The 20,907-nt window shown below is 34.6% G+C and overlaps 3 protein-coding genes across 6 annotated transcripts; 1 reads left to right on the top strand and 2 right to left on the bottom strand.

Annotated features, from left to right (window-relative positions):
* Positions 1–41: 41 nt before the first annotated feature.
* LOC140050212 (thiamine transporter 2-like) lies at positions 42–3,772 on the top strand. The gene is made up of 5 exons (XM_072095308.1): positions 42–183; positions 400–1,313; positions 1,603–1,795; positions 2,055–2,196; positions 2,755–3,772. The coding sequence occupies exons 2-5, from the start codon at positions 410–412 to the stop codon at positions 2,965–2,967; spliced, it is 1,452 nt and encodes a 483-aa protein (XP_071951409.1). The 5' UTR covers positions 42–183; positions 400–409; the 3' UTR covers positions 2,968–3,772.
* Positions 3,378–5,059, bottom strand: LOC140050214 (oplophorus-luciferin 2-monooxygenase non-catalytic subunit-like). Its single transcript, XM_072095313.1, has 2 exons — positions 3,807–5,059; positions 3,378–3,466 (listed from the first exon to the last, which is right to left on the bottom strand). The coding sequence occupies exons 1-2, from the start codon at positions 4,799–4,801 to the stop codon at positions 3,406–3,408; spliced, it is 1,056 nt and encodes a 351-aa protein (XP_071951414.1). The 5' UTR covers positions 4,802–5,059; the 3' UTR covers positions 3,378–3,405.
* Positions 5,060–5,902: 843 nt separating this feature from the next.
* On the bottom strand, positions 5,903–19,793 carry LOC140050213 (ADP-ribosyl cyclase/cyclic ADP-ribose hydrolase-like). Of its 4 annotated transcripts, none has more exons than XM_072095309.1 (11): positions 19,550–19,793; positions 17,992–18,198; positions 16,779–16,905; positions 15,665–15,877; positions 10,843–10,922; positions 10,396–10,491; positions 9,692–9,781; positions 9,512–9,579; positions 8,834–8,958; positions 7,718–7,854; positions 5,903–5,934 (listed from the first exon to the last, which is right to left on the bottom strand). In XM_072095309.1, the coding sequence occupies exons 2-10, from the start codon at positions 18,183–18,185 to the stop codon at positions 7,759–7,761; spliced, it is 1,089 nt and encodes a 362-aa protein (XP_071951410.1). In that variant the 5' UTR covers positions 18,186–18,198; positions 19,550–19,793; the 3' UTR covers positions 5,903–5,934; positions 7,718–7,758. The 4 variants fall into 4 exon arrangements, with proteins under 4 accessions (XP_071951410.1, XP_071951412.1, XP_071951411.1 ...); XM_072095311.1 differs by lacking the exon at positions 19,550–19,793 and adding an exon at positions 19,088–19,248; XM_072095310.1 differs by lacking the exon at positions 5,903–5,934 and having other exon boundaries at positions 7,096–7,854; positions 19,550–19,792.
* Positions 19,794–20,907: the final 1,114 nt, after the last annotated feature.

The raw sequence follows: 20,907 nt of genomic DNA, 5'->3' as shown, positions 1-20,907 counted from the left end.
AAAATACGCCCTCTAATTTTCCGTCATTTATAGTTTTACACGCATGGATGGATAGAAACCAAAACAACATGAAACAAGGAACATGTACAAACAAACAAACAATTACAATAGGATAAGGAAATACCAAAAGATTAGTAACTTGTACCTTCTCTTTTTTTAGCTAGTAAGTAGTAGTGTATTCAGGTAAGCAAATGATACATTATCATTGTACTGTTTGGCCGTGAAACATTTTTAGTTGTGCATGGTTTAATGACGGGAGGAGAGCATGCATGGCATGAATGATGAGTGTGACAGTGAGTGAGACCACAACACATGTCATGGTCATATCATTCACATACTTCTACAGTACAGTAGCCACCCCATTTTAGGTCATACTACAAATTGTATCTTCTTGTTTAGGGCAAAGAGGATGGAGAATCTTCAGTCATGGAAACTTGCCACTATCTTGCTGTGTCTGTACGGCTTCTTCAAGGAACTGCGTCCATCAGAGCCCTACCTAACCTCCTTCCTACTTGAATCAAAGAATGTCACTGAAGACCAGGTGGACAATCAGATTTATCCACTGTGGACTTACTCTTACATGGCAGCTCTTGTGGTGGTCTTCCTTGTCACAGACTTTCTACTTTACAAACCTGTTATTATCTTTGAAGGAATCACTTATTTATCAACATGGTCACTTCTTCTCTGGGCCTCTGGATTAACCCTGATGAAACTCATGCAGTTCTTTTATGGTTTAGCAACCGCCACTGAAATTGCTTATTACTCTTACATCTATGCAGTGGTTGACGAAGAACATTATCAGAAAGTTTCAAGTTTTACGAGGTCATCTTCTTTGATTGGACGATTTGTCGCCGGAGTTCTATCTCAAATTTTAATTAGTCTAAACGTCCTTCATTATATGGGGTTAAATATAATATCAATGGTGTTTGTATCAATAGCTTTTTTAATAAGTTTGACGTTGCCTTCGGTAAAAAAGAGTGTTTATTTCCATCAACAAGATGGCAATGATGCAGACATAAGTGAAACTGTCACTAATGAAAGACTGGATGTCGCAGAAACAGAAGTGCATAGATGCCATTCTACACCAACAAATTTCCGTTCAAGCTTCCAGCGATTATGGACCGATTTCAGAGAATGTTTTTCCTCGCGGAATCTCCTACAGTGGTCAATCTGGTGGGCATTTGCAACCTGCGGCTACTTTCAAGTTGGAAATTATATCCAGAATTTATGGCAAGTGATCCTAGAGAAGCAACCCGATGGGGATCATCACCAAATATGGAACGGTGCTGTTGAGGCTGCTGCAACTCTAGCAGGTAAACAAACAGTTGTAAATTAAAGGATAACTAACTCTGTCTACACTATCAAACTAGTTTGACATCATCATGTCTATATATTATGGGCACATTTTTTTTTTTCACATAAAGTTCGATAGTGTAGACAGAGGCTTCATGCTACAGTGCCCTTAATGTTAATAATTTGTACATTATAAACATACTCATTGATTATGCAATGCTGGCCCTTATTTGTTCATATAAGTTAATTGCATTTACACAACAACATTTTGATATAAAAGGCATAATGAATTATTTTATCCAATTTCAGGTGCTCTATCAGCATTTTTTATAATGTTTTGCAATGTTAACTGGGACATCTTTGGTGAGGCCATCTTAGCTGTAATGTCAGTGTTGGATGCCATTCTTCTTACTATTATGGGATGGACAAACAACATCTGGCTTTGTTATATCTTCTACATTCTCTTCCGATCCTCATATCAACTTGTGATAACCATTTCATCGTAAGTTATAGGTTGAATAATTGTATTCCATTTTGTATTGTTTGATTGGGCTAAATGGTTAAAAATACAATTTACAAAACATGGACAAAGAACAAGAAAAGCAACACACAAAACCAGGCAGAGACAGGATTCCTGAAAAGCGAACCTAATCACTAGTACTGTAGGTCTCCTATTGCACTAATTAGATTAAAAAAAAATTTTCTTTCATAACCAAACATGTATATGTACACATTTATAGATTTTGTTAATTCTATTCCAGATACCAAATAGCGCAACACTTAACATCGGATCGTTTTGCACTTGTGTTTGGTTTCAATACATTTGTGGCGCTGGTTCTTCAGACAATCTTGACATTGATATTCGTGGATTATCGAACTCTTAACCTACCAGCCGATACCCAGGTATAAATTGTTGGTAACTGTACAAGGATACAGGTTTTCAACAAATATTTTATTTTACATAGAAAGCAAACTATATATATGTATACAGTGGTTTAACAGCTATGAGCCCTCATTGGCTAAACCCAAGGGCCCAGGAGCTTAAGGGGCATCAGAGCATGAGCAGTTCAATGCAACTACCCAGCATTGAAAGGCCCCTTAGGAGTGCTAAACCAGGGGCCCCAGAGCATGGGCAGTCCATTGCCAACTACCCAGCGTTGGAAGGCCCCTTAGGAGTGCTAAACCGGGGCCTTTTCCACCTGTGTTACCCCACTGACTGTATATATACTGTAAATTCTGACGAAAACCAAATTTACATAAATATTTATTGTTATAGAACCAGGATCACTGAACGTTTGAATCTGTCCCTTAATTGAGGCGTCTCATAAATACTGAGAGTAAAGAGCCTTGGTCAATCACAGGAAAATCTCCCCTTAATATCCGTGACCCATTGCAAATGAGGTGTACACAATTTTGGATTAATCTCAATTATATATAATACCTTTTTATTTGTTATTACAGTTCATTGTGTATGGAGGCTATTACTACCTTCTAGCTGCTTTCTTTACTGGGAGGGCAGTCTATGAACTCACTCGAATTGGCTGGCAGCAGGCTTGGAAACACCGTTACAGGGACGACCCACGCCAGGACAGTGTTGCAGATAGGGGCTCCGACAATTCAACTGAAATTTGTAACTTGATACCAGAGTCCAATTCTTCATTAATAAACGAATAACATAAATAGTATACTATGTCAATATGTACCATTAATAAATTTAGTATGTACAGTAAATACAATAATAAACGAAACCTATTATTTAAGTGCACAATTAGAAAAACAAGGTTTCCTTTTTGAGATCTACCAGGAACTAATTAAACAATCAATTCAAAATGGCTTTTAAGTTATTTGGTTTCGATATTAAAGCACACACAGACTTTCTATTGTTCTATTTCTGTCCAGCCAAGAAATACTGTACTAGCATTGATAACAAGATCCCTGCGGGGACTACGGTTCATCTTGCCGAATTGTTGTATCATAAACGTATTGAACGTTTCGAGCGTCAGTTTTGCTTGGTTGGTCTTCATTCACCCATATGTAAATTGGTACCGATGCGAGTAATGTAACTGCAAAAAACTAGCTACCATTAATGTAAGATTTAAGTTCCTTTTCCATTCACGTGACTGTTTCTAACTGCTTGTAATGCCGCCTGAGACTGAACTTATGATACATTTTTCTAGAGAAGAAAAGAATGATAGGTATTGATTAATAGGTATTAAAACTTAACGCGCACGTAAGCCTATACTGATATTGTTTGTATGCATTTTGGTACGCCACAGAAACGTCCGAGTCTTTTCATGCATAAGGTTTATCGCAAATAGCGTGCGCGACTCATAATAGAAGAGTTTGGGAGCAAACGTCACGACGCGTACGTACGTACAAACAACAAATCACGTACGTACGCGTTGTGACGTTTGTTCCAATAACTCTTCCCATCATGCTTTGTGGAGTGACCTTCCTCGCGAATTCAAGCTATTTGCGATAAATATTGGTGCGACTTTAACTTGTACACTTACCTTATGTTTAAGCGGTACATGATTGCAACGAACAGAAGTACGACAAGAACAGAGGACACTGACGCCACTACCACAATCCATGCTTGAATTGAGCAGTGTAAACTACCTACATCAAAATCTTGAACTGGTGTCGAATGAGCGCCTGATGACGTCGTCGCGCATGACGCGTTTACGCTCACGTTTGCGGTCTGTAGCCATGTGTGAAACCAACGTATTTCACAGTTACAAGCAATAGGGTTCCCGTACAAATTAAATTTATTCAACTCTTGTAAATGTTGAATCCCAATCGTCTCATTCCAGGTTTTGAATTTATTGAAGCGAAAACTGATCACATTGTATTCCCCGTTAATAGACATAAATGATCCAATAAATGCGTTATCGGCAAGACTGGACACCGAGTTACCATCTAAATTTAGGATTGTCAGGTTTTTTAAATCTTTAAACACGTCTTTGTCTAAGAAATTGATTTTATTTTGGGAAAGATCAATGTGCTGCAAGTTTCGTGTACTATTAAATATAGATTCATGAATTGAATTTATTGTGCAGCCGTGCGCATCAAAAAATGTCAGAGATTTCAGGTCTTCAAACCAGTCCATATTTAAGCGGAATATTTGTTGGTTGCGATTAAGAGTTAGGTGTTCCAAATACTCAAGTCCCCTAAACGCGTATTTATCTATCTTCCCTGTATCCAGACTATTTCCTCCTAAATTCAAAATCTTCAACATGGCGACTTGCTGGAATGAGTCTTTATCTAACCTGCTCAATTTACGTTTTGCCACAGTCATGTTTTTTAGATAGCACGGTAAAAGTGTCATATTATAAAATATATCTTCAGTGCAATCAGCAGCAAAACGCGTACAGTTGAAGCAGATTTCATTCAACCGATCGTCTGCACATGGGTTGGTGGTGTAGTCGCAACCCCAAACAAACATGGCGGCAGAAGACCAAGTCACGACGGATAATATTCTCAAATAGTTTCCTCTAGCGTCGTGCATTTTGCTGCCAACTTCGTCCTGAATATAACATTGATTGAAAGCGATGAAATGTTTTGCTTTCTTGTATTGTACGACAGTATAAAGACGAGCAGGAAGTAATGCACAAAGTATTACAGAAACCAAAAGTTAGTTACCCTTTGTATCTTTTGATGTCATCATCGTATAATAATTATCTATACAGTACTTCCTCGATCGTGTCATTCTAGCATACATTAAGCTTATCTTGTAATGAAACATTATAATAAAAGTAATTCATTATTTTCGTCCATATAAATACCATAATTGGTTTTTCACAGTGAAGCAACGTAAGCCTTATGTGTTTTCTTCAATATTAAACTCAAAGACACTGAGTTTTGATTTCAATTTTTTTTAATTCAAAATTTGTCAAAAAACGTATTAAAAAGTAGTAAAAAAATCGTAACATTGTTTCGTTTAGTTTGGGACACTCGCTCTCTTATGTCTTGTAAAAATAACTTGGAAAGGTGTCGCGTGGAACACTGTTAATGTCGCGCGTGCAATTACGTCATATGTCGCGCGTGCAATTACGTCATATGTCGCGCGTGCAATTACGTCATTTTTTGCGCGCGGAATTACGTCATATGTCGCGCGTGCAATTACAGTCATTTGCCGCGAAGAATTTAGACATCACTTTTTGGAAAACTAGCACCAGAAATGTGTATGTGGGTGACCCAACTATAGGCATTTTATTTTTATAATGTTGGAAGTAAGATTGATCAATCAATATACTTCTTCTTTCCCTTTTCAGGGAATTTATTGGTTCAAAGTATATTGGCCTTTGGCCCTAATACAAACAAATACAAATTAACTATAACTTAAGATAATGGTTTCTTCTTTCAAAAGCAAAGTAGACGTATTTTCCTAAATTATAAGTAAAATTTGTGTTGGAAAGTAATAAACAAAGCTTATTAATAGAAGGAAAAACACGAATAAATCTTGGAATAAAACTTTTTCTTAAATCATTGTAAAATGTGCATTGCAAAATAAAATGATATTCATCCTCAACAATGTTCTTTTTACATAATTTACACGTTCTCTTATATCTTTCTACACCCTCCCATCTGCCCTTTTCAATTTCTAGCTCTTCACTTGAAATTCAAGTTTCAATTGAGGAGAGTCGGGTTGGTGAACATCAGTCCAAAATACGCAGAATTTTTTCCAAAATACGTCAAGTTGAGGGCGCTATACTAATCCAAAATACGCGAGTCTTTCCAAAATACGTCGACTTGAGGGCGCTTTTCATTTTCCAAAATACGTGATTGTCCAAAATACGTCAAATTGAGGGCGCTATTCATTTTCCAAAATACGCGATTTGTCCAAAATACGTCAATTTGAGACTGCTAGTAATTTTCCAAAATACGTCAACTTTCTTCCAAAATACCATATCATATTGAGAGTTTAATGTATTAAAAAAAAGTTTCTTAGACTAAAACAAACAAGGACATTTTAGTTATAAATGAAATTATTGGAAGGCAGATTTTTTTGTAAATAAAATGCCATAGAGTAGCCAATTATTATTTATTACTGAATAAAAACAAATATGTGCTAACATCAGTCAATAGACAGTGCCTATAATATACATTAATAATGTCTGAACGATGTACGATTTCATTGCCAGACGTAGCTTGTTTAAATGAGGCATAAACCGGCTACAAAAACAGCATGTACAAGTATAGTCATAGGTATGTGTTATATATTTGGTGATCTACAAAATTGATATATTTCCCGAGCTCGACAGACCAACATCGCTTTCAATTTAATGTACTTATGGTCTAATACAAGTTACCTAATCTGAAAACTTAACATAATAGTTATTTCATATTTTATATAATTAAAAAGCATATGGTATTGTAATTAAAATAATATCAATAATTGGTTGGAAAAAGTAAAGTAATTATTTTTTACACGAAAACGTCGGCAAAATACCCATAGTTAAATCCTCAAACTGAACTATAATATCATCTTCAATCCTTATGAAAAGTAAGTAATAATTAAAAACCATTATTGTTAAAACTTTTCAAATAATATTAATATTTGGTTATATAAGTAGTAAGTAATTGTTTTTTACGCAAAAACGGCAAAATATATATATATATATATATATATGTATATTATATACATATGATTACATTTACTTTAGGGTGTTTTATTGTTAAAAAATACCTGAAATGAAATGATTAATACGAGAAGGGGAAAAATGAGGTGACTAGTTTGGAGTTATTTTTCGAAATAAATATATATATATATATATATATATATATATATATATATATATATATAATTATATATATAAGATGAGGGCGTATCAATTTGATCCTGGTGCGCGTGCGTACAATTAAGGGACTAGTGCTTTTCCGCCGTACAACGCCGATAATATAAAGAGTCGCTATCCAATCGGGTTTGAACTAATCCAATGAAAGCCCCAGTGGTCTAATGACTTTTTCTCATTCTCACAGATTTCCTCATCGTTATCGTTTCAGATTAATTAATTAAATTTCAGTATATCACCGGGCGGTTTTGAGTTATTCTATGCCTGTGATGCTAAAATGTAACATTATTATGATACTCAAATAGAACTATAATAATTATCTTAAATTTTTATGAAAAGTAAACGCTCTAAATTGGCCCGACACAATGTCTAAACATTCTTTTTACCTAGATAATACTACTTGAGGATGTTTTTGCTTTAGCTACCTTGTCTTTAAAAATGAATAGCACCCTCAAGTTGACGTATTTTGGACAATTCGCGTATTTTGGAAAATGAAAAGCGCCCTCAACTTGACGTATTTTGGAAAGACTCGCGTATTTTGGATTAGTATAGCGCCCTCAACTTGACGTATTTTGGAAAAAATTCTGCGTATTTTGGACTGATGTTCACCAACCCTATTGATTGAGGAGGAGTCTCGCAGATTTTCTCATCTCATCATGCAATGATTTAGTTAAACCTGCACGATATCATCCATGGGTATAGGGACATCCATACTTTGAGATGCTCTATTCTCAGATTTTTTATCGGATGTAAACGTTTTGTATTTCTGAAAGAATAAATTTAAATATGATCACACAGCCATTTCTATGGTTTCTATTTTCTAGACTATTACAGGATGTGATAACTATCTCAAATATTTTCCTATTAAGTATTATATTCATGCATTATTGATATGATTACCGTGATAGAAACATGCAAATGACGCTATTGAGAATGATGTAATATATCAGAACAGATTGTTGTCAGCGGCTAAACGAAAATTTGACGCGTGCGTATAGTTTTTAAACGCGTACGTACTAATCAAATGTTCTTCAGCTTTCGAACGCGCACGTACTAAATTCAACTTTCATCATCTTTCGAACGCGCACGTACGAAAGTAGACTTTCATTACCTTACGAACGCGCGCGTACTTATAAACTTTATCAGCTTTTGAACGCGCACGTGCGAAAGTAGACTTTCATCAGCTTTCGAAGGCGCGCATACTAGTAAACTTCATTAGCTTTCGAACGCGCACGTACGAAAGTAGACTTTCATTAGCTTTCGAACGCGCGCGTACTAATAAACTTCATCAGCTTTCAAACGCGCACGTACTAAATTAAACTTTCATCATCTTTCGAACGCGCACGTACGAAAGTAGCCTTTCATCGGCTTTCGAACGCGCGCGTAGGCCTATGAAGAAAAAACAAAACCAAAATATTATATATAGGATTGCAATAGAAGCTCTACCTGACATAGCCCCGTGACATCATGCATTACAACATACAGTGAGTTTAGCCTTGGCACTCTAAATACAAGAATAATAAATGACAAAAATACATCATAAGATATCACTACACCAGTTAAACTACAGTTAACGAGCACGTACCATCAACCCATGTTTTATTACAATGAATGTCCACATACATGCTCACTAATATTATCAACTATATATATATATATATATAGATATTTTTACTTTTAAAAAAACACTAAAATCGCCGACTGATTACAACATTATAATGTGTGTAATTGTTTTGTTCTCTCACCTGATCCTTTGTGTGCTTGTACACACAAAAGTAATACAAGGACAACAGAAACACCACAATGATAATGACAACTAGAATCACAATCACCACAATGAAGGCTGTATAACTCGAGCATGGTTCTTTATCTATCAGTGTTGGAAAAAATGATAATGAATATCAATTATTGGCGCATTTGACAGGCATAATTAGTACGGGGTGCGGTTACGGGGTGCGGTTACGGGGCGCCGTTCGAGACATTGCACATTTTGTCGACAAAATACAATTATGTGACACTAATTGATTCTATTCGGACAAAAACATTTCTGTTCAACCCGTAGATTAGAGGGTAATCAGCTTCTAAAACTCATGGCCTCACCCTGTATTCTAGAAAAGAGGACTAACTTTTCCTGGTCTTTCACGCCGCTTCCGCCGGTACGGTACCGGTCCAGCACCGGCAAACAAAATCAAACATGAATGTTTCGTTTTCACGACGCTTCATACGGCTATGCGCGCGCCAATCGATATGAAATCGATTTAAAACACAATAGATTCCCTGTATTTAAGTAGAGATTTGTTACAAAAAGCATCAAGGCAACACCGATGTGACAATATTACAAGGGAAGAGTGACATTTTACTCTTGCCTCGCCTAATATTACGGATTAAAAATAAATGCGTGAATGACGCAGATACGATTTTACCTGAATTAAAAAGATCAATGCATTCCTTCGCTCGTGGGTTTGTTGCACACTGAATCGCTCTGATTCGACTGAAAAGAAAATTGGACGGAATTAGACGGGTGATGGCGGGAAATTTATGTTAAGCTCTGTCTACACTATCAAACTAGTTTGACAAAAAAGAAAAGAAAACGTATGACTTACTTTGGATTTTCTTCGCAAGAGAAAGTGATATTTTTCTCGTGCATAATATTCTTTAATTCCAAAAGTGAGCCAGCTCCGCAGTGTTCACTCCTTTAGTTAAATATACATAGAGAGAATTCTTGATAAATGAATGGTAATTATTGAAAAGCGATTACGATGAGAAGCATTCTACTACAAACACTGTTAAGCAGCTTGATTCCCACTAGCGACGCAACGCAAATAAGTTGACCAATCAGAAGCGATGGATTGCTCGAAATGTCGCTTGTCATTGGTCAACTCGCCTGCGTTGCGTTTACGTCCTTGCGTGTCGCTTGGTAAAGCTTGGTTCCCACTAGAACGTAACGCAAGGACGTAAACGCAACGCAAGCGTTTTAACCAATGACAAGCGAAGTTATAGACAGTTAGCAATCACAAGCGGATAAGCCATCGCTTGTGATTGGTCAATTCACTTGCGTTACGTTACGTCCTTGCGTTGCGTCGCTAGTTGGAACCACGCTTTAACACGCTTGCGTTGCATTTACGTCCTTGTGTTGTTACGTTCTACTTCTAGTGGGAAAAACCAAGCTTAAACCACCACCCACAGCGATACATTTCAGGTGTTGACAGGACTGATAGAGGCATGAGAATCGTTCGAGTTCATGTTTAAAACAAGAGAAGATTGGGTAGATCAGAGTTCTGAATTAGACTGCAATAAGAATACTTACGTTGTTGAATTATCGCCAAGATCTCTTACCAAAATGGTAGTAAGTTTGGATACTTTACTGCTTGTCAGTTTGGGAACCTCAATCGATCTAAATATACTGAATACAATCAAAATACAAGTTAATTAGCATAAAATGTTTTTGAAAAATGATATTATTTTAATAGTTTGCCATACTGCAAGATATAGATGCACGCACGCACTTACTAAATCGACGTAAGTATTCACTTTCGCACGCTATGAAACAAATTATTTTATGTATACGTTACGTATTGTGTTACCTTGCGTTAGAACCAACGTCTTTCCCACTAGAACCCGAATCAAGGACGTAAGTGCAAGCAAGTAGACAAATGACAAGCGACAGTTCAAATAATCCATCGCCTGTGATTGGTCAAATTACTTGCTGCGCTTACGTCATGCGAACAAAGCTTAAACAAACGGATAGCCTTACCTGCCGTTACGAAACGACGGACGTCCGCCATTTGAGGCGCTGAGAACTACTTCAACTTCTCCCGATGCCAAACTAGCAAACTATAATATTATAAACACTTTATAAAGACAAACGCAAAATATATATAGTTGCCTGTTTACTTGTTTTTTTTTAACTTTTAAGTACTATAACTTTTAAGTACTATAACTTTTAAGTACTATAACTTTTAAGTACTATAACTTTTAAGTACTATAACTTTTAAGTACTATAACTTTTGAGTACTATAACTTTTGAGTACTATAACTTTTGAGTACTATAACTTTTGAGTACTATAACTTTGAGTACTATAACTTTTAAGTACTATAACTTTTAAGTACTATAACTTTTAAGTACTATAACTTTTAAGTACTATAACTTTTAAGTACTATAACTTTTGAGTACTATAACTTTGAGTACTATAACTTTTGAGTACTATAACTTTTGAGTACTATAACTTTTAAGTACTATAACTTTTAAGTACTATAACTTTTAAGTACTATAACCTTTAAGTACTATAACTTTTAAGTACTATAACTTTTAAGTACTATAACGTTTAAGTACTATAACTTTTAAGTTTCAACTGTAAGTAGATTGTATGAATATGCATGTAAAGGAATTATCCATAGGAATTCCAACAATAAAACAACTAAAGCTAAAGACACATGGTATGACAATCAATGTCTTGCACTTAAAAACAAAGTTCGAAGAAATTTAAATAGATTCCGACACAATCGTACACAAACATTGCTTAATGCATACCTGGAAATAAAAAAAGAATATAAAACATTAATAAAAAATAAGAAATACAGCTATATTAAAAGATCACGTACAGAATTGATTAGATCATTAGGAGAAAAAAACTCCAAATCATTCTGGATTAAACTAAAACAAACAAAACCAAATTTTCCAAGTAACATATGTATTAATACATGGCGCACTCATTTCGAATCCTTATTTCATATTGATGAAAATAGAGATAATCAAAATGTAGAAAGTATCATTAATGATGAACCTGCTGTAAATGAAAACGAACCTAACCTAAATAATGACATTACAGTATATGAGGTAATTCATGCCATTAAATCCCAAAAAACAGGTAAATCACCTGGAATCGATGGATTATTACCAGAACTTTTTATACACTCATCTCAAAATGTAATCAATCTAATAACAAAATTATATAATATAATTTATAATACAGGACAGTTTCCACAGCAATGGGCAACCAGCCTTATTGTCCCAATATTTAAAAAAGGTGACAAAGAACAACCAGAGAATTATAGAGGAATATCACTTATTCCTGTTTTTGCTAACATTTTCTTACATATTATCAATAAAAGATTACAATTTTGGGCAGAAGACAATAACATTCTACATCAGGAACAAGCCGGTTTTAGAAAGGGGTTCAGAACATCGGATAATGTATTTATTCTTAACACAATCATTAATAAATACCTAGGAAAAAAACGTGGGAAAGTATATGTTGCTTTCATTGATTTTAAACGAGCCTTTGACTCCGTAGGACATCAAAACCTTCACATAAAATTAAAAATTTCTGGAGTAAAAGGAAAAATGTTAAACGTTATTAATTCAATGTACAATAAGTTATCAGCACATGTTAAGGTCGACGGCAATATTAGTAATTCTTTCAAATGTCTAATAGGTATACAACAGGGTTCGCCACTCTCGTCCTTTTTATTTAATGTTTTTATTAATGATTTGAGTGAAACATTAAATGAGGAAGGCGACGAGCATAGAATCCAAATAGGAAATCCAAAAATTAATCATTTACTCTATGCAGATGACCTTATGTTATTTGGTGATACCGTTTATGGTCTACAATATTATTTAAACAAGTTATCTACCTATTGTACAAGATGGGAAGTAACTGTCAATGTTAACAAGAGTAATATTATGGTGTTTAAGAGTGGTGGTAATCTTAACAAATTTGAAAAATGGAATTACAATGGAAATACAGTTGACATTGTCAAATCCTTTAAATATTTAGGAGTTGTTTTCAACTCAAATGGTAATTGGAATAAAGCCAAAGAATACAATTGTCAACAAGCTAATAAGGCTTTGTTCACATTAAAAGGATTGACCCATAGACGTTTTGGTAACCTCCAAGTTAATATATGGAACCATATATTTGATGTTAAGATTATGCCAATCTTACTTTATGGTAGCGAAATATGGGGTTTAAATGATATATCAGTATTAGAGAAAGTTCATCTAAGATTCTGTAAATACATTCTAGGAATAGGTAATTCTGCACCAAGTGTTGCAGTGAGAGGAGAATGTGGAAGATTCACTATCCAAATTCAAGTTATCATTAATATAATTCGTTATTGGCTTAGAGTAATCCAAATGGATAATGACAAATTTATTAAACAATGTTATGATTTTCAATATAGAAAAGCTCAAAGAAATGAGCAATGTTGGGCCAATGACGTAAAACAAATACTATGCGTAAATGGATTTGGTAACATATGGTACTCACAACAGGTTAATAATATATATACTTTTATTTCAAATTTTAAACAAAGGCTTACAGACATTGAACGACAGAAATTCTACGAAGATACTAGGCTACACTCTAAGCTCCAATATTACAAGCACGTTAAATATAAGTTTGGGATTGAAGAATATCTAACAAAAGTAACAAATTACAAACATAGACAAATTATGACTAAGATACGACTAGGAATTTTAGAATTAGAAATTGAAAAAGGAAGATGGAATTGTATAAATAGAAATGAAAGATTATGCAAATTATGTGCTTTACAATCAATTGAAGATGAATATCATTTCACTTTAGTTTGTCCATTTTATTCAGATATTAGAACTAAATATATGTTTTCCTTTTATACAAACAACCCAACTAAATTAAAATATATTTATCTTATGTCTGCCACGAATACTGATCTTATTGTTAAACTTGGAAAATATTTATTTTTTTCATTTAAACGTAGAACAGAATTTTTAAACGCACTCAATGATATTTATTTAACATGTATTACATTGTATATTATTTGGGCCAAAGGCCATATATAATAAATGTTTCTTGGATCTCCAAGAAAGAATGAATGAATAACTTTTAAGTACTATAACTTTTAAGTACTATAACTTTTAAGTATTATAACTTTTAAGTACTATAACTTTTAAGTATTATAACTTTTAAGTACTATAACTTTTGAGTACTATAACTTTTGAGTACTATAACTTTTGAGTACTATAACTTTTAAGTACTATAACTTTTAAGTATTATAACTTTTGAGTACTATAACTTTTGAGTACTATAACTTTTAAGTACTATAACTTTTAAGTACTATAACTTTTAAGTACTATAACTTTTAAGTACTATAACTTTTAAGTACTATAACTTTTACGTACTATAACTTTCGAGTACTATAACTTTTAATACTAAAACTTTTAAGTGCTATAACTTTTAAGTAGGCCTACTATAACTTTTAAGTACTATAATTTTTAAGTACTATAACTTTTGAGTACTATAACTTTTAAGTACTATAACTTTTGAGTACCATAACTTTTAAGTATTATAACTTTTAAGTATTATAACTTTTGAGTACTATAACTTTTAAGTACTATTACTTTTAAGTACTATAACTTTCGAGTACTATAACTTTTAATACTAAAACTTTTAAGTGCTATAACTTTTAAGTAGGCCTACTATAACTTTTAAGTACTATAATTTTTAAGTACTATAACTTTTGAGTACTATAACTTTTAAGTACTATAACTTTTAAGTACTATAACTTTTAAGTATTATAACTTTTAAGTATTATAACTTTTGAGTACTATAACTTTTAAGTACTATTACTTTTAAGTACTATAACTTTTAAGTACTATAACTTTTAAGTACTATAACTTTTTTGAGTACTATAACTTTTGAGTACCATAACTTTTAAGTACTATAACTTTTACGTACTATAACTTTTAAGTACTATAACTTTTAAGTACTATAACTTTTAAGTACTATAACTTTTAAGTACTATAACTTTTAAGTACTATAACTTTTGAGTACTATAACTTTTAAGTACTATAACTTTTAAGCACTATAACTTTTAAGTACTATAACATTTAAGTACTATAACTTTTAAGTACTATAACTTTTAAGTACTATAACTTTTAAGTACTATAACTTTTGAGTACTATAACTTTTAAGTACTATAACTTTTAAGTACTATAACTTTTACGTACTATAACTTTCGAGTACTATAACTTTTAATACTAAAACTTTTAAGTGCTATAACTTTTAAGTAGGCCTACTATAACTTTTAAGTACTATAATTTTTAAGTACTATAACTTTTGAGTACTATAACTTTTAAGTACTATAACTTTTGAGTACCATAACTTTTAAGTACATACTAGGCCTGTTGGGAAAGTCACCTGACAGTGCACTTCCTCAAATTGAACACTTTTGGCTATAGGACTATCTTCCCAATGTTATATTTGTATACTTGAAAATTATGAATTATTAAAAATAAATTGATAAGATTGAGATGTATGGTGGTTACTGAGCATACCACTGATGATGGCTGACGCAGGAGCAAAATAAAAAGAGATTATTAAAAAAAGAGAAGATACAAAGTTATGAGTAAGTAAGCAAGAACTATATTCATTTTATATATACTTTTGATCAAGCTTGGTTGATTTGACCAATCACAATTGATGGATTATTCGAACAGTGGCTTGTCATTGATCAAATCGCTTGCGTTGCGCGTACGCCCTTGTGTTGCGTCTCTAGTGGGAACCAAGCTTTAAGCAAAGTATTGTACTGACCTTTGCTGACGCTTTTGGCCAAAATATGCCAGACGCTGATTCTGAGAATGTTTGACAAGATGGACATTGGCGAAAGTCAAAGCCAGTCTCAACTGACCCACAGAAGGCTACGTCGTTCATCATAAACCCCACCAAGGAATCTTCTAATGTTTTACGCTTGGTAAATAGACCATACACGTGAGAAATCTCCTTAGTTCCAGACCATAGCAGATGCTGATGATAGAAAGAATAAGAACATCAGAGGTTATCTACACATATGACAATATTGATGTCAGTATCATGGACAATTCTGTAATACAGCGTGGATATCATCACATGCGACGCCTGTCTCTGGGAAGTTACGGTTTCTGCTATGGTCGTCTCTGACAAACCATTACTCTATATCTGTTCCCTGTTTCGTATGATTAAGACTATACCAGACGGAGTTTTGACTTAATATTAGTTAAAAGATAAATATTTTGGCATATATAGCGTTTCATACGTGTAATATTAACTATAGATACAGACTTGGGGTAAGTCTAACTTAAAAATGTATAGTCCCCCTGAAAAAAAAATGAATAAAATTGTTTTTGTTGAATACCATTTTAATGTTACATAATAGTTATCCACTTTGACCAAAAATTAGATCGAAAAAAAATGTATTTACCTGAAAAAACAGTAATTTAAAGCAAAAATTAGTAAAATTGACTGCCAGCCAATGAATTTTTGGTTGAATTTAACCATTTATTTGTCATTTTATAAGTTAAAACATTAATGTTTTCTTTTTTCCTACGGAAGTGATTAACTTTAATAAAACTACAAAATAACCTATTCAAAGTCTGATTTAATTAATCTTCATTTTTCATGTTTTTGGGGGACAATACATCTTTAAGACGAGTGAACGCACACTTTTCTTTGTTAATTTTAGGCCTTTCCTATCTTTGGATCGAGAACAAACTCCCACCGTTTGTCAAACATTCCCCATAAAGCTCTGTCTACACTATCAAACACTGACAAAAATATGTGATGTGCCCATAATGGACACGATGACGTCTACATATTTGGGCACATCACAAACTAGTTTGATAGTGTAGAGGCAGAGCTTAACATTTATAGAATTAATGGTGATTCTTACTGAGTTCGGAGGAAATTCCTGAGCGGTGTTGTTTACAAAATCCTCAAATGCATCAGGTCCTAATGTGCAAGGTTCTTGGTACGCAATGTCCTTCTTAAAGTCCATTACGAGGGACGTGCAGTTGAACCTATAAATAACAACCAAATGAGTATTACTGTGGAGTGGAGCTGTGGCTTGGTGGTTATGATGCTTGGCTACCAATCTAAGGGTCCTGGGTTCAAGTCCTGTCATATGTCAGGGTTTTTTTCTTATGACAATTTACAACTCCACTCCCAAAGACTTAATATTAAGTCTTTGTTTATGTAGAGCATCTTGTGTATATGTTCGTCTTATATGTTCTAGTGCAGTATATGGAGAGCCATCTCGATAGTGCTTTGCACTCATGCCAATCCTCAGGGCACCGCTGTATTGTCATGTATTGTTGTGCCTGAAAATTGAATAAAACATAAAACATAAAACATCATTGATGCCTTTAATTATGTATGTTCAATTTGGGGACGGATGGTGACGAATGGAGGACGAACGGATGGTGACGAATGCGGAACGGACGGCGGGCGGACGGATGGGGAACTGATGGAGGGTGGAGGACGGATGGGGGACGGACGGATGATGAAGAATGGAGGACGGATGGTGACGAATGGAGGACGGATGGGGACGTGTGGGGGAGGGACGGATGGTGACGAATGGGGGACGGATGGTGACGAATGGGGAACGGATGGGGAACGGATGGGGAACTGACGGATAGAGGACGGATGGGGTACGGATGGAGGACGGATGGGGTACGGATTTCGGGCGGACGGGATACGGATGGAGGACGGATTGAGGACGGATGGGGTACTTTCGGGCGGATGGGGGACGGATTGAGGACGGATGGTGTACGGATTTCGGACGGATGGGGTACGGATGGAGGACGGATAGTGACAGATGGGGACCGCACGGGGGAGAAGACTACTTCTGAGAGCTGTGGGCGCTTAGACCTCGGCGACATGTTTTAAAATGTTTTTTTTTTTCAAGATTCTCGTATTATTATAACCTTCTACATTGTATTTTAATTTTACAGATATGGTGTTCTCTGCACACGTTCCTGAGAATAAGCCAAATCGTAATTGACTAATTTAAAATTCACAGCCATGCCAAACGTTGTAGCCTATGTAGACATGCATTGTGGATTATAACATTTAAAAACGAATTAATTTTTATTTGGATACTGTACCTAAAATCAGGGTCACACTCGATGTTGCTGTTAATCGGTGGCACACATTCCAAATACTCAAAGCATCTCCCTTCGATAAGGTCTAGGATATTTGGCGTGGTCCCATCACCAGCAGGATATCTTGGGAACCGATACGTGTCCCCCTCCTGGGGGGTAAGTGCAGCAAGTAAACTCAACATCAAGAAAATAAACATCTTTACAATTTACCTGAAAATCATTCGATACAAGCTTTTGAAAATAAATGTGAACAATAACTACTGTATAATGAAACTCCATATTTGGAGTATGATTCGTTTGGTATTTTATCAGCAACCTAATTGTGATCCAAAAAAAGTGTCGTCGACCTTAACAGAGGTGTTCCCTGAATAGGTGTTGGTTGTGTGTCACTCCAACTGTCCCCCAATTGGGGTGTCCCAAAGGAGAGTAAATCGACTGTATATCATATAGTTACATACAGGTTTGTTTTTACGGTTGCAATTGTCTTATGTTAATTATATCACCTATATTTTTATGTAGGAGAGAATTGAATTGTACCGGATAAGTATAAAGTATATCTCGACATTGACCAATTATAGTTATACGCTTGAAATTGTATCAATAGGCCTAATCGATCATTTGTTCATGCAAAAAAAAGAAATATTTTACAAACAAAAAAACAAGAAATCAATCAAATGGAATTTTAAAGCCAAAAACGATCTTCCGCATTCCCTAAATTTAGAGTCTGGTTGATTATTCAGGAAAAACAATTATGTAAACCAGGATATGGGCAGGAAATACCTTGGGGTATTTTCCGGTACCTTCTTGTAGGCCTACCTCGCGACGACCATGGGGAAATTAAACTCTACTGTACTGTATGCTGTTGGAATAGGCAACCGCTGCTCCTCATACCGTCGTCGTTTTCTTTAGTTTTTAGAAATACGAAAAAATGATAAATGTTAATTGTACCTTGCACTAGATGTAGGCTACATAATTAACGGTTTTTGTTTTTACTAGGGAAAACATGGGAAATATTTAAAGCATTCCCCGTGCCATCCATGACTCGACAGCGTACAAACAATTAGTATAATTATACGTACAACAATAAACTGACACTTACCAAAGTACTAGTACTAATGCAGATTATTATTATCACTGTTATTACCAAATTACTATGCAGGGTGATAAATTGTTGTCCTAGTATTGATCAATGAAAGTGAACATGGCCTACCAGCAAATATCCGTATAGCAAGGTGGTTAAAATTACGGATGGCGGAAGCTGGCGTTAAAATGATTGGGAAACAATGCCATCGGTAAGCCAATGGGAAATCCAACATGTCCACAAATAACATTAATGAGCCTTCCCAGCATGCAGGATCAAAGAAGAACGAAATCTCTGATATCATCATGGAGTTATAAATTGATCTTCTCTTCAATAAACAAACGGCACATCAAATATTATAGACTAGGCCATAGAATCATACATTTTCGTTACAGCCTTATGTAATGGTTTTTTACAAGTTATTTTAAATTAAAGTGGGAATAATGAATCAATTTGACTACCAATGCAGAGGCTACTTACCTTACTGGTCCCACTGGTCCGCAGTCAGTCTTCAGATTGGAAACTTTACCCACTGTGTGTGCGTGCGTGTGTGTGAAGAACAGTATTGTGTCTTGAACAGGACAATTGACGGTCAAAACCTTAGGAAGTTTGTTTACAAATGATTTCCTGATTCGTAGTGACATGCGATTTTAAACCATACACTATTACAATGCGATGGTGCAATTTCCAGTAGTTAAATTGGTTGCTCGATGTATCACTTATAATATACGCACTATAGTACAGGAAAGATATGCTCAGAATCAGTAAAAGGTTGAAAAAATTGCAACAGAATTTTTTTCACCACAATGCATTTCTATAAGGTTCCTATATGAACATACTAAAAGTCTAGAAAAATCCAGGTAGGGGAAATAGGTTTTTTTAAACAAAATGGCCGCCAATGGCGAAAAATGTCTAAAAATGAACAAAAAACATATATTTTATATCTAATTACCACTTGATAGCAGTTTTTATAATGCTTTTTATATTTCTTAGTGTCAAACATTTAAACTGCAATATACATATTAATTTAAATGCTATTTAGCAACAAAAACACACATTTAAGTATCAAGATATCACCACGGTTATAATAATAGACAACGTAGTCCTATGCATTATAATGCAGGACTACGGTGTCTAATAAAACAGTTCATTTACATTTGTACTGTCACAACAATAGAATTATACAATCTTAGAATCTATTAATCCATTCATTTTTATTGTCCAGTTATCATCCTCTGTCTATAGGTAGGAATTAAAGCATGTGCTGATGCCGTGGTATTCGTCACAAACAGTGGTACTGGTGGTAAATTTGTCATCAATGGACACATCACGCCATTTGTAACTTTCCATCTCCCAGTCTGTGGGTTGAAGAGTACTTTCTATCCACTGCTGTACCATGGTAATATACACACAGGGAATGACATTTTGCAGCATTTGTTGTAGGGGGAATAGACTTTATTTCAAGTGCTGTTTTGCTTTTTGCTACTTTCTCCCAGAACGTATTCCTCCATACAGTATAGCTACCAATGCCAATTCCTCTGATGCGATGGTTTCTTTTTTTTTGGAGACGTTTGGTTTTACAGAGTTTGTAAGCATACTACTGCCCAGGTGTTAAGACTTTTTAAGACCTTTTCCTATACCAAATAGATGGGATGTAGTATCATATCCCTGGATTCCATGTATAAAAAACAAACTAATTTTTACAGAGCTTCACACCAAGGACAGACTTTACATGCATTCACAGTGCTCCCCCATCGAGAACATACAGTATTAAATCAATGAATGAAGCAACCGTGACAGAATATAAATTTAAGAGGAAAGAACACATGGGTCAAACC

The sequence above is a fragment of the Antedon mediterranea genome, chromosome 5 (genome assembly GCF_964355755.1).
Source record: "Antedon mediterranea chromosome 5, ecAntMedi1.1, whole genome shotgun sequence".
Classification (NCBI taxonomy): Eukaryota; Metazoa; Echinodermata; class Crinoidea; order Comatulida; family Antedonidae; genus Antedon; species Antedon mediterranea.
This window is presented reverse-complemented; position numbering and strand designations above follow the sequence as displayed.